At 38.2% G+C, this 16,382-nt stretch overlaps 1 protein-coding gene across 9 annotated transcripts in view; it reads left to right on the forward strand.

Moving 5' to 3' along the window:
* PLCE1 (phospholipase C epsilon 1) overlaps positions 1-16,382 on the forward strand; it is a 157,581-nt gene that overhangs the window by 120,142 nt on the left and 21,057 nt on the right. For 8 of the 9 annotated variants that reach the window (XM_071811917.1, XM_065842872.2, XM_071811913.1 and 5 more), the window contains 12 exons: positions 52-234; positions 1,123-1,240; positions 1,624-1,780; positions 7,041-7,163; positions 7,249-7,385; positions 8,283-8,521; positions 9,529-9,590; positions 9,742-9,907; positions 11,702-11,809; positions 12,235-12,351; positions 12,433-12,591; positions 13,532-13,658. In XM_071811917.1, the coding sequence (XP_071668018.1) occupies positions 52-234; positions 1,123-1,240; positions 1,624-1,780; positions 7,041-7,163; positions 7,249-7,385; positions 8,283-8,521; positions 9,529-9,590; positions 9,742-9,907; positions 11,702-11,809; positions 12,235-12,351; positions 12,433-12,591; positions 13,532-13,658 (1,696 nt within the window). The remainder of the gene's footprint in view (positions 1-51; positions 235-1,122; positions 1,241-1,623; positions 1,781-7,040; positions 7,164-7,248; positions 7,386-8,282; positions 8,522-9,528; positions 9,591-9,741; positions 9,908-11,701; positions 11,810-12,234; positions 12,352-12,432; positions 12,592-13,531; positions 13,659-16,382) is intronic. The other variant, XM_071811915.1, reaches the window with a different exon arrangement.

The following is a 16,382-nucleotide window of genomic DNA, read 5'->3' on the forward strand; positions in this document are numbered from 1 at the left end:
ATGTGTCTGGTTTTGTTCTCCTTGTTTTGTTAATGCTGGGAATTTTTGTAGGAGGATGGAAGGTTTGAAGGCCCAACCTTGGCTCAGGCTGTTGAACTTTTCGGGGGCAGGCGATGGAGTGCAAGAAACACAAGCACGGGAACTCTCACCAAAAGCTCTGAGAAACCAAGTGTACAGAGGAACAACACTCTGGGAATAAGCACAGCTAAGAAAAAGAAAAAAGTACTCATGAGGGTAGAATATTTTGTTATTCATGTATTTTTTTGCTTATCTGGCTGATTTGTGTCCTTCCTGCAGTTATTGTGTAGCTAACTATATTCTGGACCAGAGAAAAGAAGTCAGTTGATAGTTTTAAAGCTCTTTATTGTACTTCCAGGTTTTGGGCTTATTTTCCATTAATGTGTGTTTCTTTTCTCATGCTCGAAGCGTTCTCATGACATGGAGGCACTGGAGCTAGCAGAAGGGGACAGAATCTTGTTGAGACCTTTAGGTGCTACCTCAGTATAAACGTAAAATATTGGCAATAATAAAAATATTCACAGGCAAAATGATATTTGCAGGCTGGTGTCAGTTTCTTTGCTCCTTTTAAACTTCTCTCCTTTTAGTTTTCATGTTCCCAAACACATCATCACAGTTATTCTCCTGCAGGCTAGCACACAGTTTTATCTAATGTGGCTGACAGGAGCACTGAACTTCGTCTAGCAGTCTCCTCTTTTTTCCTGGACTCAACCACTTTTGGCAATAGCCAGGATGGAGGAAAATGCTGGGACTAGCAGCTCTAGGCTCTCCACTTGTTCTAGTGGGCAGGTAGGGGAGATCCTCAGATGGCAGGATCCACCCTGGCTTCCATGCACCAGCAGAATAGTGTAAGACCAGCTGCACCATTTTAGAGAGACATGATCGTTGTCTTGTGTGTGACATCAAACTGAGGTAACACCTGATGGTCCCATACTTCACTATGTATCCTGTTTAGTTGTCTCTTTTCTGCTGACATCAGCCTTACAGTAGTCTTTTTCAAAAAGAATAGCTGATTTATCTCATGGTTTTATTAAAGATTGCATTGATCAAGAATGGGAAAAGTAGTGGTTTGGGGATGTTTTTTATGGTGCTCATTATTTCTAGGGTGAAAGTGGAGAGGCCACTGATGATGAAATGGCAACTCGGAAGGCAAAAAGCTGTAAGGAGTATCGCAGTAGAAGTGGTTCAGATCCTCAAGATATTGATGAACAAGAAGAACCAGGTAGATATACAACTTCGTTACTTAAAAGTCCCTCAGAGTTTTGCTGAAAGTCTTTCTATACAGACATGTTTTATGGTGTTAAAAATACATTTAAGATAGAAAACTACAGTTGAAACTCCAAATGCTATAAACTCTTAAATTCATTTCTGTTGTTGTTCATGATTGTTCTTTCATTTAGTTTAATAGTGCTTCCTTTCCATTCAGATGAAATGGGTATATAAGTGGTGTTCAAAATGTATCTTGTTTAATATCTTGGGACAAATCTAGAATCCCTTTAGTGTCTTACTACACATCACCGAATTATAATATGGGTCTCTTGGACAAAAGCATTTTTATTGGGCCAGATGTCGTAATTGTGCTGCAAGCTTTTGTTTTCTCCATAGATCAAAATATTATTATTAGTGCTTCTCCATCTAACAACCTGCCATCAAGAAGAGCTCACTCTTTGACAGCATCTGGATCTCCTACTTTAGGAGCTACATCTTCACCAGCAAGACCAGTCTCCTCTCCTGTAATGTCTTCAAGCAAGAGTCAGTCTAGGTAAGGACAAAATTAATGCTTTGACTTAAAAAAAGTTACTCTTACTTTATTATTATCAAATGTGGAGTTTGTGCCAAGCCATTGAAATGTGATAAAAACAATGCTAGAAATGTCATTAGCCTTTTGATAGACATCTAAAACACATTGCAGAACAACATATAACATCTAAGCTGAAATACCATGAATCTGTGGATGGCTTTGTAGCAATTCCCTGAGCAGCATGCTTCAGTTTGTGTCTGTTACAGAAGCAGATTGGAATGCTGTTCCAAAACTACACAAATATAGAGTTTAACTCTTTCTCCAGATCTTCTCCAAATCATAGTTACAGATGTCTTCTCTATAATGAAAAACAATAGAAATGCTATAGATGTCTGAACTGAAGTTCTGAGGTTTCTCAGCACGAGTCATTTCTACCTGGGGGAGTATTAATTTTTGCTGACATTCCTGGTGATGACTGCAGTACTGTCCCAGGGAACTGGAGGAAGAGGTTTTAAATCTTTCTCTTACAGGCCTTTCCTTGAATATTCATCCTTTTTGTGTCATTTAGGCAGTGCAAAAGGTCATGCTGTGGTTGTGCAGTGCTGCAGTGCACTGGTATCGATTCTATGAGTGGTAATAATTGTGGTGTGATAGTAGTTGTAGTAATAATAATATAACAACAATGTGAGGCATGTGGATGGTACTTTATGATTTACAAGAAGACAGTCTCAACAGAGGCCTTGCAGTGTCTTTTAACAGAACGAATATTTGAGGTATCATTATGAGTATGAATCTTGGGTTTTCCAGGAGACCAGTGGTGAACAATGGAAGAGATTAGAGACTACTGCTGCTGGTAGAATGTTATTTTTGAAGAGACATGTCTTATGCAGTGGTTTATGTTGTGTTTATCTTAGGGATTTTTTTTACACTTAAAAAACGTTTGACAATAGATGTGAGCAGTAGAGCCACCTGTGGACATCTGTGGTTGGCTGCTTCTCCTTTTAACACTGCTGAGACTCTTACTATGCTCTTTACTTTTTGTTCTTCACTGTCACTCACAACCATGGGATGAACATGGTGGACTAGAATTCATCTCTGTAAGACACTTACCTTTATTTTTTCTAAAGACTGGAACAGGTTTCTTTTACATTAAACTGAAGAAATACTGCTTTACTACCTCTTGAAAATGCATCTGTTTTGCAAATCTGTTTTTTACTTTTATGCCAAAATAATTGTCGTTCTCTAAATGAGATTAAAAGGCTCAACAGAGAACTCGCATTCCTGGGGGAAGGACAGCTAACATTCCTCTAAATCCTCTCAGTCCTGGGTTTCTGTACAGATCCTTGATCAGCTTAGCACTCTGGGCCTCCCCGAGCTAGGACACGTTTTCTCTAGCAAGGTTGTCTAGAAGCTCAATGGTGTCACTTGGTAGAGCTCTCCCCAACTTGATATGACCCTTTTTGCTATAATTTGTTCAGAATACAGCTGTATGGCTGTTTCATCTGTCCTGAGGGAAATCTTCCTGAGAATGGCATTATGTGTTTTATCCATTGTTTGACCCAGTTTTAAGAGACTTGGAACACTGGAGAGTTTTATTCTTGGTATTTACCCTTCAGACCCTTTATAGGTCTGAATTGTGCTTGCCGGTTTTCATGTATGTGGACATTTCATGTGTGCTGAAAGAAAAAAGTATCTGTAGTGTGTTAACTGCAACCAGTAAGTCTAAGCTGTCAAATGGTTTGCTCTCTGTTGTGCTGCAAAGTCCTGTGATCATCCACCCTGTATTAGTTCATTCCTGAGATCTCTTTTAGAATAAACCAACTGGTTGCCTTCAAGATGGAATTTAGGTGCAGTTCTGGGAATAATTGTTCCAGAGACTTGTGTAATTAGACAGTATGCATGGAGAGCTTACTCAGTCTCAAACTATCTATAATATACTGTCTTGTAGGACATGATCCCCGCAAGAATTGTACCTTCAGGAAATCCACCCACACTCAGGGCATGTCTTGTTGCTTTGTGTGAGATTATTCAAAGGCAGTCTGTCAGCCAAGAGCACATGCCACATCTAATTTCAGCTAGTTCAGGTAAAACACACACCAAAAATGAAAATTATGTCTTAGAGACAGGCAAGCACCATGGGGGACCAAACAAGACCTTAGCCAATTATTGGGCAGTGCAGAGCAATGTGACCTTGAGCTTTTCTGCCCCCCTCAGAAAAAGTGGCAGGATGAGTGCCTTTAGCAGTGCTGATATAACTGACAGAGGAGCAGACTGGGCACAGATCCACAAACTATGGTACGTACAGACAGCAAGCAGTGCAATAGTCTTCTTGGAAGCTGCTACCCTTAACAGTAGTGATGCACAAGCAAAGTAAGTTTGGAAACCCACACAGGCTGAACACAGACATCTTTTGTTTCCTTTAGTTTTGCAGTCTCATAAAAATCAAGTTATATACTTAAGTTATACTCAACCAGTTTTGTCAGTGGCATCATAAATTAAGATAAATGAAGTACCCATTTTCCAAAGTAGCAAAGTTGGAATGACCTAGATAATGAAATAACTAGGAAATACAGGATCCACTGGGAGTGCTCATGTGCACAGATTAGAGCCAACAGAGTTTATAAATTCAGATTAGCATCTGGATTTAGACTCAAACATTGACAAGGCTTAATATTTGGAGGCAGTGTTGGATGTGAGCTGGTTGTCCACGTTAGGTTAGTGCATGATCCCTCACAGAACACAGAGCTTAGGAGAGCAGGGAGCAGAGGTTGCTACGGGGCTCTGCAGAAGCCTTTTTGCCGCACAGAAAGCTGAGTTGGTAACAAATGACTGTTACCTGCAGTGTAGCAGCTAGGAGGAGGAGAACAAGAGAGATTTCTAGTCCGTTTTCTCTTTCTCTTGCCGTATATGTGCATTAAATTTCCCTGACCAGTCATGTAGATCAATGTCTCCAGCAAGTGCGAAGTGCTAAATAAAATAAAATTTCTTAAAATGGAAAAAAAAATCTAAATATGATGATAGCATTTTAAAAAGAGGAGGACCTGGCCATCTTTGTTGTACATTTTAAATAACAATTCTTATAGGTAGAGAATGAAGAACAGTATTTTTATTTTTATAACTCTGAACCTTGATATTCCTGACCTCCTTACAAATAGTTTACATTGAGAATAAATCCTTATACAATCCAGATGTCCAGATAATTTCTAAACACAGGTAGCCTGCAGTTGTCTCCTATCATTCTTTCAAAGCAGATGTGTATCCAGTAAATTCCCAAGTTCTTTGGAAATGTGGTGCTGCCTGTAAGGTGGAGGAAGCAGGAGAAAGCGTGGTAACACCACTGGGAAACAGCAGGTTACGGAAAACTGGAGATGGGGGCTGATTTGCAAAGAGAGGGTAAACTGCCCCTCTCATGAGCTGTATATGCATATAATCCAGACAGCTGCTAATTACAGTTTAGTTGTTGTTGGCAATAGGGTTTTCTTGGCGGGGGGGGGGGGGGAGGCTGGCGTTTCTTTGGCTTTTTTTAAACAACTTGTATTTATTACCTGTGGGACGATTGTGGAAAATACTGTTTAGTGATCGCATCTGGTGAAATGCTGAACACTATTGTCTGCTGCTGGTCTTCCATTCAGTACTCTACAGTTCCAGTCTATTTTCTGGATTCAAGAGTATTTCCTCATCACAGTTTATTTTTCTTATCTGATAAAAATGTTAGGAATGATTTTAGCCAAAAAGTTATATGCAGCATATCAGTACTTGCCATAGTGATGTCAAACAAATGGAACATTATCAACTGAAGTAGATGGTATTTTTAATACTTTTAAATCACATTCTGGTTTCAATTGCATGCATCCATCCCAGGCCAGGAGTGAACTGAGGAATCTGATCTAGCGTATTTATGTAAAAAGTCATCTGCTTGTAGCAAGTGAACAGGAAAACAAGCTGATCCTGGTTTTCCATCACAGCTCTTGGAACTATTTGTACTGAACCTGACAGAACTCATAGATTAATGGATTTGTAGATTTGATTACAGAGCAATGAAGTCTGACACGTGGCACCTAGTCTGACATTTTGAAACAAATACTGTAACTTCTGGAGTTAGTTTTGGTTTGAACTAGAAAACTCATTATATTTGTGCTGGCTGCTTAGATCCCTCCACTTTCAGGATGCTGATGGATCCCATTCCTGCAATGTGTGTTCATAGGTGTTTAGGCCCATCCTGCTGTCATCATTGCAAATCAGTACATGAAATTCACTTGTTCATACTGCTCAAGGAATAGTTCATATCGTGGCCTAACTACACTTACTAGTGTATATCCTGTAGTAGCCTCAAGATTTTGGGATGTGGTGTTTGGAAATGTACTGGTTCTGCTTCAAAAACTTTGTTCAGCTGCACGATTTAGGTTAGCAGTTGCAGTTATAATGAAATTGGCTGGGCTTTGTGTTATGAAGTCAGCTAAAATAATTAGCACCAAACAACTAGTTGTTTGTGTGATCATTTTATGCCTTTGCTCTCAAGAAATTCCAGTCTGCTTTCCTTCAGCCCATGAAGCTGAAAGGAGGAAATCATTAGAACCTCATTTCTAGAAGGAAATGGCCTCCAGAGGCTACTGTCCAAGCCTAAAAGAAGAAGAGGACTGTAGCATGACCTGTCTTTGAGGTATCTGGTGATAATACTGACTGTTCTTGGGAAGTATTCAGGAAACCCATGGGCTGGGAAACAATGAGGGTTGAGTGCCAGGAAAGAGGAAGGGTTATCCTTCTTAAAATCTGCTCCTTTAATGATCCCAGATATAAAAAAAACCCAGGTGCATAAGGAAAATATTTGTTTTTCATGTGTATCCAGTCTGAATATTACTATTTTATTTTAACAGCACAGAGATTTAAGGAATTCTGTATCCTTTTTATTTTTTCCCTTAGCAAATCTTCAAGAAACCTCATAAACAGCCTGCACTGCAGCAATACTGAAATTGTTTTCTTTAAAGGGAAAGTAAGAATGCTGTAATTTTGCTATTTCCATCAGGCCCTTTTGCACACCATGCATATACATTACTAATTCTGACAAAGTCTGCAGTTGTCATGAGAGAATAGTTGCTATAAAAGAAGAAGGTACAAACTGTCATTATGAATCTTTTAAGTTACTGCTTTATTTGCTTCTTCCAGATATTGGTAATAAATACACTAAGGAAAGCACAAATAAAGTGTTAATGCAGTAATGCATAATATTTCAATAAATGGAAATTTAACAGAACCAAACTATAGCAGTGTCTTTCTGATTTAGCACATGGAGCAGCAGTAGCTGGCATGGCCGTGTTAAAGGAGGAATGAAGGGGTTCCAAAACTTCATGGTGTCTGATAGTAACATGACTTTTGTGGAGTTTGTAGAGCTCTTCAAATCTTTCAGGTAAAATATATTTTTATTCTGCACTGATCTCATTCATTCAAATTTATAAAAGAGAAAAAAATGAACTTTTCAACTCTTTTTGCAGTGTCCGCAGCCGCAAGGATCTGAAAGACCTATTTGATCTCTATGCTGTGCCTTGCAATAGATCCAGTTCAGAGCCTGCTCCACTTTACACTAATTTGAAGATTGATGAAAACAGCAGTGGATTCCAGCCTGATTTAGGTTTGTTGAAGAGCTGCTGAACAGCTTCAGTTATTTGCCTTCAGAGAAAGCATCTCAGTCAGTCTCATAAAGAACTATCAATTATAAGTTTAAGTAAAGGATTGCTGCTGTACTCTAATACCTGCTTAGCAGGATGTAAGACAGGTTCTCACTTCAGAAATGAAGGGGCAGGAAAGTATTCCTGCTTTACATTAGAGAAATATATATTTGTAACTGGTATAGTAGAGACTCAATGCTGAGCCTCTGGGCCCAACACAGGGTTATCTATCTGGTTGCAGGAGCTCTGGAAGGGCTAAAACCCCGAGCAATGTAGGGAAGAGAAATGAGGAGGCTGTGCCCTGTGTCTCATTTGGTTTCATAGTAGATCTGCTTTATGTGAGACAAGGGGGAAAGAAACCTCTGTCCCCCTTTACATTCCCCACTTATCTTATTCTAAGTCTGGAGGTTTGTCCGCATTTAAAGAAAACAGTCTTTCTGCCAAGCAGGCTGTGGGGAGGGTACAGTGCAATTGGCATATGGGGCTGCAAGAAGATAAATGGTGATTGCACAGGAAGGGTATGGGGTTGTACACAGCGAAGGAGAGGCTCTGAGGCTGGATGCGGTGGTGAGAGGAAGCAGGAGAGTCCTGAGTGACAGTGTCTGAGAGGGGATGAAGCCATATTAAAGGTTCCAGGATTTTGTTTGTAGTAATTGAACACTTCTAGTCCACTCTCACTGTTTTCACACTCCCTTAATGCTCTTTCTTCTATTAGTGAATAGAAACAAGATGTTTTTCTTCTAATTTACTATGTCAGTGCTAAAATACGCAGAAGATAATGTGCATTATATGCTATATAGTATATATAGTAGACATATAGCTTGTATTTATATATATTTTTCTTTTTCTTTTCTTTTAAGATTTGTTGACGAGGAATGTTTCAGACCTTGGTTTGTTTATTAAGAGCAGGCAGCAGCTATCAGACAACCAGAGGCAAATATCTGATGCTATTGCTGCTGCCAGTATCGTAACCAATGGTACTGGAGTTGAAAGCACATCGCTAGGAATATTTGGAGTGGGAATCCAGCAGCTAAACGACTTCCTAGTGAATTGCCAAGGAGAACACTGCACCTATGATGAAATCCTCAGTATTATCCAGGTCTGTAATACAAACATCTTACAAATTCTTTACTTGAAGTCTTGTAACTTCTGTTTTCTCCACTAGCATTGTGTGCCTTGTAGCCAGAACAGCATGTATATGTGGATATCTCCTTTCACACTGATGTTGTCACTACAGTTTACTTGAATTAAAAAGTTAATACTGTATTTATTCTGAGCTGTAAAATAGTGCAGATGTCCATTAATATGTCCATAAAAATAAAAAAAAGCCAATAAGCAGTTTTATTTGCTATGTATGCTTATCCAGAAAAGGAATTTCCCTAGTCACCACTTGGGAAGAGTGTTTATGACAGTGCATTGTTTTCTCCTTGACTATGACCACCTTTGATAGAGCTTAACCCTAACTTGGAATTTAAAAGAAACACAATATCAACATATTTTTATTTTATGAACATTTTATTCCCTTGTGTACAATGGCTGAAGTGATTAGAAAATATGTGCAAAACTTTGAATTCCTCCAAACATGCATAATTAATATACTCCAAAATTAAGCCCCCACTTAGCAAGTAACAAAGACTAAAAATTATATTTCAGCTATCAGCATGTAATATAAAATTGCGAAGTTTAAAAAACAGAAATTCTAAAGAAACTCGTGTTAGCATACCACAAGTCTCTTTAATTCAAGATGGTGGTGTGTTGTGTTTAAGCACAAGAGCTTGGAGAAGAATGCCTGATTATAGACCCTTTTTAATTTCAGCTTAAGTGCTGGCTCTGCTTTGAACAGGAGATTGAATTAGATGACCTCCCAATGTACTTTTCAACCTGTATGATGCTATGATTTACAATTATGAGTTCAGTATGCTTGTTTAATGATTTGTAAAACAAGCATGCGCATACTGCAGGCACCTACTTACTTTATCCACAAAAAGACTTGGGTTTACATACTGCCTGATTAGTTCAATGACCAGACTACACTATGACAATATGAAGAAGCTGTATTTCTAAGAATTGTTGTTATATATATCTTAAATTTCTGCCTCGTTATAGAAATTTGAACCCAGTGTGAATATGTGCCAGCAGGGGCTGCTATCTTTTGAAGGATTTGCAAGGTAATTTTTTATGTGTTAAATTATATGTGTGTGTATATATATATATATATGGATGTATATATATATGATTACACCAATGTATTGATGTCTGTATGACAGTCACAAAATACTGAGCACAGCATAAAATTTCCTCACATCTTCTCCCTTCTAGATTTTTGATGGATAAAGACAACTTTGCCTCCAAAAACGATGAGTCACAAGAGAATTCTGAGGACTTGCAGTTTCCACTGTCATATTACTACATAGAATCTTCACACAATACTTACCTTACTGGCCATCAGCTTAAAGGAGAGTCCTCGGTAGAGCTCTACAGCCAGGTATGCAGAATTGGATCGTTGTGTAGTTTTCAACATGAACTTGTTCCTTTAACTGGCAAGTCAAAGAAACATGACCTTTTTGCTTTGAAAATCTAGATGTCCTAAACCCCTGCTTGCAAAACGTTGGAAAACAAGATGTGTGGGAAAGCTGCCTGTAAGCACAGTTGTGCTCAAATGCCTTTTCTGAGGCAAAAAAACGGGTTTAGTTTGAGATTCATAGCATTTAGACACCAGTCAGTCTGACCCAACCTACTAAAATTAGACTTTCCCACAGGAAAGACTGATCTAATATTTTAGTTCATTCAGATGTCCAAAATGCTACTCAAATACTGTGCATTGCACTGCAAAGACAAATTGCAAATGGAACTATAACTTCTAAAAACATTACTTCTAGGAAAATTCTACCATTTTTTAGGCTTTATGCCTTATTCGTGGTAAATAGGAAAAGCACAGTTTCTCCCTAGGGCTTTTGGTTCTGTGATTGTTTGTATATATATATATGTATTTTATATATATATATACATATATATATATTTGTGTGTCTGTGTATTTACCGAATGCTAGAGAAAGCATCAAACTTCCTGTGAGTAGTGTTTTCATTACTCTAAATGTTAACGGCTCATCATTGAGAAGGGCTCATCTGGCATCCCATATGCTGCTTTGCCTGGAGTTGCAAGATGGGTGAGGCTGTGTTAGGAAAGCCCAAATAACAGGATTGCATTGAATAGCACAATTGCAAAGGAGGTTCCAGCACTGCACAGAGCGATGTGAGTACTGTGTTGGTAATAGATGGGAAGTGACACAGAGCTCAGCTGACTCCAAAATTTGCATGATGCAGAAGAGATTCTTTCTCTCCCTCAAGTAGCTGTCACCAGAAGAGAAGGGGCACTTCGTCCTGGGTCAGGCTCTCACAGAAGTGGTGATGTGCCAGCTATGGACACAACCACCTGAAATCTAATTACTCAGATTTTTAATAGAAGTAATTTTTTATTTGTTCATGAATGTTTTTGCTGGAAATGGTTTTAATTGTCAAGATCTCTGTTGCCAGTAAAATATTTAATCATAGTAGAGATAACTCTTTGAATGACAAGCATACTAAATACTCTTAGCAATAATAAGCTGGGCTGCCAACAGATGGGTTATCTTTCCCTCCATCATTCCTCTTGGCTTTCTTCAGTGGTTTTCTAGCAAGTAGGGCTTTCTAAAATAAATAAAAAGTGGATGGATGACTGTAAATTTTCTTAATATCCTTAAATAAGATGACCTGGCACATTTCAGTTCTAACTATCCTCATGGAAGCTGTTCATAGGACATTATTTTCGGACCTTTTTCTATTTAAAAACCTAAAAACAACAACAAAAAGAACCAGCAAACAAACTGCAGATGCCATGCCTATAAGCTGTCATGGTAGCAACCTGGAATAAATTGCCATGTTGCTTTATAGTTGTTTTTGCAGGTAGAAATACAGAAATGTTTCCCTCAGTACATTAAGCTATACATTTAACAACCACTTTCTGCAAAGAGATTCCTTGTGTCCTGTGAGATGCCATGGATTTCAAAGCTTTATGGTACTTCTCCTGTGAACATAAATGCTTGCTTAATTTTCCCACTCCTTCTCAACCTAGGGAATGCAGTTAGCTGGGGGCTGTAGCTTCTGTGGGCTGTATTTACTCCACAGAGATTGCTCTTTTGCTTCATCACTGGGCTTTCATTTAGCTCTGCAGTATCTGTCTTCTGCCTTGATAGCATGAGACTATGGTATGTACTTGCTTACACTGTTCAATTGCATTGTAGGTTCTTTTACAAGGCTGCAGAAGTGTAGAATTAGACTGCTGGGATGGTGATGATGGGATGCCTATCATTTATCACGGGCACACTCTTACTACTAAGATCTCTTTTAAGGTATGCTGGTAATTGCACATAGAAACAAAAAAAATAGAATAAAATCATTAACTTTTTCTGTAATTAAGGAAAAAAATCACCTACTAGAAAAGTACAAATGGGCTAAATCCTAATAGAATATGAACTATGGACTACATCAGACATGAACTCCGCTGTTGAAAACATTATACTTTTCAAATTAGTTTTTGTAGCATATGTACTGTAATTTTATGTCTTTCACTGTCAACACAACTAACATAAGTAGCCATTACCCGTTCTGTTGTAACAAGATGCTATGTTTAGCTGTAGGAGCTTGTTTTGAAAGCAAATTGTGGATTCTTTCTTCTTAGAGGGGAAAACAGATGCCTTCCTTTCTCCCCTTTCAGCTAACTCTAAGTTAACTGAATGCTGCAAAATGTTCTTTCAATGACCTTTCTTTCTCACAGGAGGTAGTTGAAGCTATTGACCGCAATGCATTTATAACCTCCGACATGCCAATTATCATATCAATAGAAAACCACTGCTCATTGCCTCAGCAGCGCAAGATGGCTGAAATTTTCAAGGTAGACCATAAATTGTGGTGATTATTCTAAGCACGTGCCTTGGGATTTTCCAAAATATGTCACATGTTCTCTATATTTCAGAATGTATTTGGAGATAAGCTGGTAACAAAGTTTTTATTTGAGAGTGACTTTTCTGATGATCCCATGCTTCCTTCACCTGGGCAACTGAAAAGAAAAATCCTGCTTAAAAACAAGAAGCTGAAAGCCCATCAAACACCAGTGGATATATTGAAACAAAAGGTAAAGTCCTTCCTTAGTAGCAAGCAGTGACCTTCTAACTTTCGTTAGAAAAAGTTTGCATTTGAAGTGGATTGTAACACTTCCAAGTAATACTTATTTGGACAAGACATGTCATAAAGTATAGGTACAGAGGTACAGCATAACAAAATTTGTGTATTTTAGTTTTATAATGCTTCATCATATTGTGATTAGCACCGCATGCCCTATGTGATAAACATAAATGAAGTTTCATTCTGAGGCTATTTGCTGTTCATGTTTGTTGAGAAATAGTTACATGAATTGAGTATGTGTGTATATATAATATACAGTATGTCATGTTTTTGGTAGAATTCTGCTTGTTTCTTTTTTCATATTCAAGCCAGGCAAATGCTCTCTTACACCCTTTTTTGAGGAACTCTGCTATTCAGGTAGTGCTTATACCTATGAGAATTTTTTTTGTTTCTGAAAATTAGGGATGCATCTCTGGTAGCCTCAATTTAACAATGTTTGTGGTTAGTCAGCAATTAGATTGAATCATTGAAAACTAATTGCTTTTATCCAAAATGTAAATACAATTGAATTAGAATTGAATTATTGTATCAGAATAAGTAAATCACACTAATTGTACCAGTGTATGGACATTCTCCATATTTTAAAAAAGTTTTAATATGTTTCCAAAACAGCATATCTCAGACTGGAAAAAGGTGGTCTTACTCTGAATAATGTGCGAAATAGACATTTTCCCATAATTAATTAGGTTTCATATCTTATTGGGTATTTTCCTACCAGTACAAGTTTTCTTTATATTCAAGTCCTTGAAATAGTATTTTAGTTTGATCTTAATAATCCTACTTATTTCTCATTATATAGATTCATCACTTTCACATAAGATGCAAACAGTGATGAAAACTTTTGTTTTTTAAAAATACCAGTAATGTAATAAGTGGTTCTGTTACTGTAGGCTCACCAGCTGGCGCACATGCAAGCACAGGCTAGCAATGGTGCTAGCAACCCCACCACACCTACCAATGAAGAGGACGAAGATGAAGAGGATGAATATGACTATGACTATGAATCTCTGTCCGATGGTAACTGTATATATTTATTTATTTATTACAGTGCTGGTTTTAGAACAATAGCAATAAGGCATGTAAATATTCTGGTTCAGCTATGATGTAGTTAAGTTTATCTTACCTTGTAACAAAGATGTACTGAATGTCCTTGGTGGCACTTTGGTGCAGTAGTTTATAATACTGTGAAAATAATTTGACTCTGTAGAGGACTTAAGTGTGACTTTAACTGCAGCCATTAGAGGTTTTAACCGTGCAGTGTATGCTAAATTTTAGTCTTTATAAATTATATTTTGTATTATTTGTTGTGCAAAAATGATTATGTTGATAGCATACTCTACCTACATTCACCTGTATTGTCTTTCATAAGGAGTTTAGACACCTGAAAGCTCAAGGTTCACAACAGGCTTAGTTCTTTCATCTGTGTGACCACCATTGAATTGGCCTAAGATGCATATTCTCCGAGGTCCTCTTTAGTTACTGTCTAATCCCAGGGACCGCTGAAGTACTTTAGTTACACATTCAGCATCAACTCTTCATTTCATGCATAAAGGTAGAGAAGCTACTGAATCCCTAGCTTGTTCAATACAGAAAGCTTTATTAAAGCTTTAAGTGGCTCAGTGAAAAAAGGGCTCAACAGATCTGACTGACTTGCCTTGTAAGTTCATGTGCTCTCTGTGCTTCAGCTATCCCAGTCTTCAGGAACCAGCAGTTTAGCATAAGTCCACCTTTCGGAGCAATTTATAGATTGGATATAATGGTTGGCATGCCAGAGGTGATAAAAAGTACTGCAGTTAGTAACTTCCACTGCTTCCTTAGCTCTCCGGTTCAGTCAGACACATTTGATTCAGCCACAGAGATGGACAGAATGTGCCACACTGAGGCAGCTGAGCTGAGGTCATGCATTCTTTTGCTTCTCTTGCTGCAGGGCTGGTAGATTCTGGTAAACAGCTGGAGTCAGAAACATTTAATCCTCTCAAGTTTTGTCAAAGGACATCTGTCAAAACCCCAATGCATGGGTTGAACAAGTTGGATGCTTCTAAATGGGTTACTAGTTATTTTTAATTGGTAATTTTCAGAGACTATATCAAAGTAGATCACAGTGTGTTTTTCCAATGAGACAGCTGTGATGTTACAAGCAATACCAAGCTCTTTGAGTAGCTAAATGCTCCACCATTCTTGAACTCCATAAACGGGTCACAAAACTGACCAAGGGAACAAACAAGTTACAGATGTGCTTCAGTGTGGATAAACATAAGGTAATATATTTAGGGAAATAAACCTTGCTTATATGAATCTAAGCACAACAATGGCAATATCGATTTGGGAGATCATGGAATCATTGAAAGTTCTCTGAAATACTCAGTTTGGTGTGCAGTGACAGCCAAAAGATGAAGATCATCAGGAACAGTATTGAAAACAAAACATCTTTTTGCTTCTTTGTGTAACCTTAATGTGCCACAACTTGAGTTCTGTGTCAAGGTCTTACCTCCAGATCTTGAGAAGGATATGGTGGACTTAAGGAAGCTAGAGAGAAGGAAAAGGAAAAAAGTAAAGGGAGTATGGCAGTGGCTTTGCACGAGTGTGAAAAGGCTGGAATTTTCCAGCTGGTAGAGAAGAGGACTGGGCGGTGAATTTGAAGCAGGTTTACTAAATCATGAAGTGGTAGATAAAGGGAGTACAGAACTCATTAGGTTGAGGAGGTGCTCAATAAAATAAGTGGAAGATCAGTCCAAAAGAGGTGAAGTATTTCTTTCTGCAGCCAGTAGTAAATTTCTGGAATTTGGCACCAACTGGAATTGCAGAAGCAAATGGTATCAGCAGATTGAAGAAAAAAGGATTGGACAAATTCACGGACAGGTTTATAAGCAAATGTTATATGTAGAAATGTACAGTCCAACATCCTAATATTCAGCAGTTGTGGATGTTGGGGTGGTTCTAGGGAGGTGGACCATGACCAGTGGCTGATGCGTTCTTTAAACAGCATCTCCTGTTGCCACTGTCGGAAAGAGAATGCTGAGCTAGATGGACCATTGCACTGATGCAGCTGGGCATGTTCTCTTAGGTAAACAGTAAAGTACTTTACACACTGAACCTTTAAATCTAACCAGTACTGGTTTAAGTTCTAGGCACCAAGTTCAAAGAAGATGTAAGGCTTGAGCATGCCCTGCAGCACAGGGCTTCTTTCCAGTTGGTCTCTTATTTACATTACTTGCTTCTGTTTATTGATTTAAAAAATAGTCACAAAATCAATTAATGCAGTTCAGGACCTGACACTGCTTGTGGGATAGCAGTATTGTTTATGCTAATAGGAAAATTTTTCAAGTTGGGTGCCAGTGCTGCCTTCAGTTGCATTTAGCTAGATAGTTGGCCTAACTGGCTGCTTGAGAATACTCCTTGTGTGGGACAGGGTGGAGATAGTGTAGATGTAAATTGCTGTGAAAAACTTTGTCAACAGACTTGCCAGGAAAATGTTGCAAGCTAACTGCAGTAAGTGACATTTGAGCAATATTCTAGGTAAGAGGAGGTTTGAGAAATCTGAAGCTAGCAAGAAACATTCACACCTTCCAATATATGAAGGAATATGCAGCATGGTTTACTGCTTTATTACAGTGATTATTCTTCGGGATCTTTAATTAAGTTAATATTTTGGCAAAACTAATCTAAATAATGGTCTGTAAACTCTCTCAAAGATTTTCAGTTTTATTTTCCTTACTGATGCATTAGGTTTGCTTAAGGCTA

This window comes from Patagioenas fasciata, chromosome 8 (assembly GCF_037038585.1).
Source record: "Patagioenas fasciata isolate bPatFas1 chromosome 8, bPatFas1.hap1, whole genome shotgun sequence".
Lineage (NCBI taxonomy): Eukaryota > Metazoa > Chordata > Aves > Columbiformes > Columbidae > Patagioenas > Patagioenas fasciata.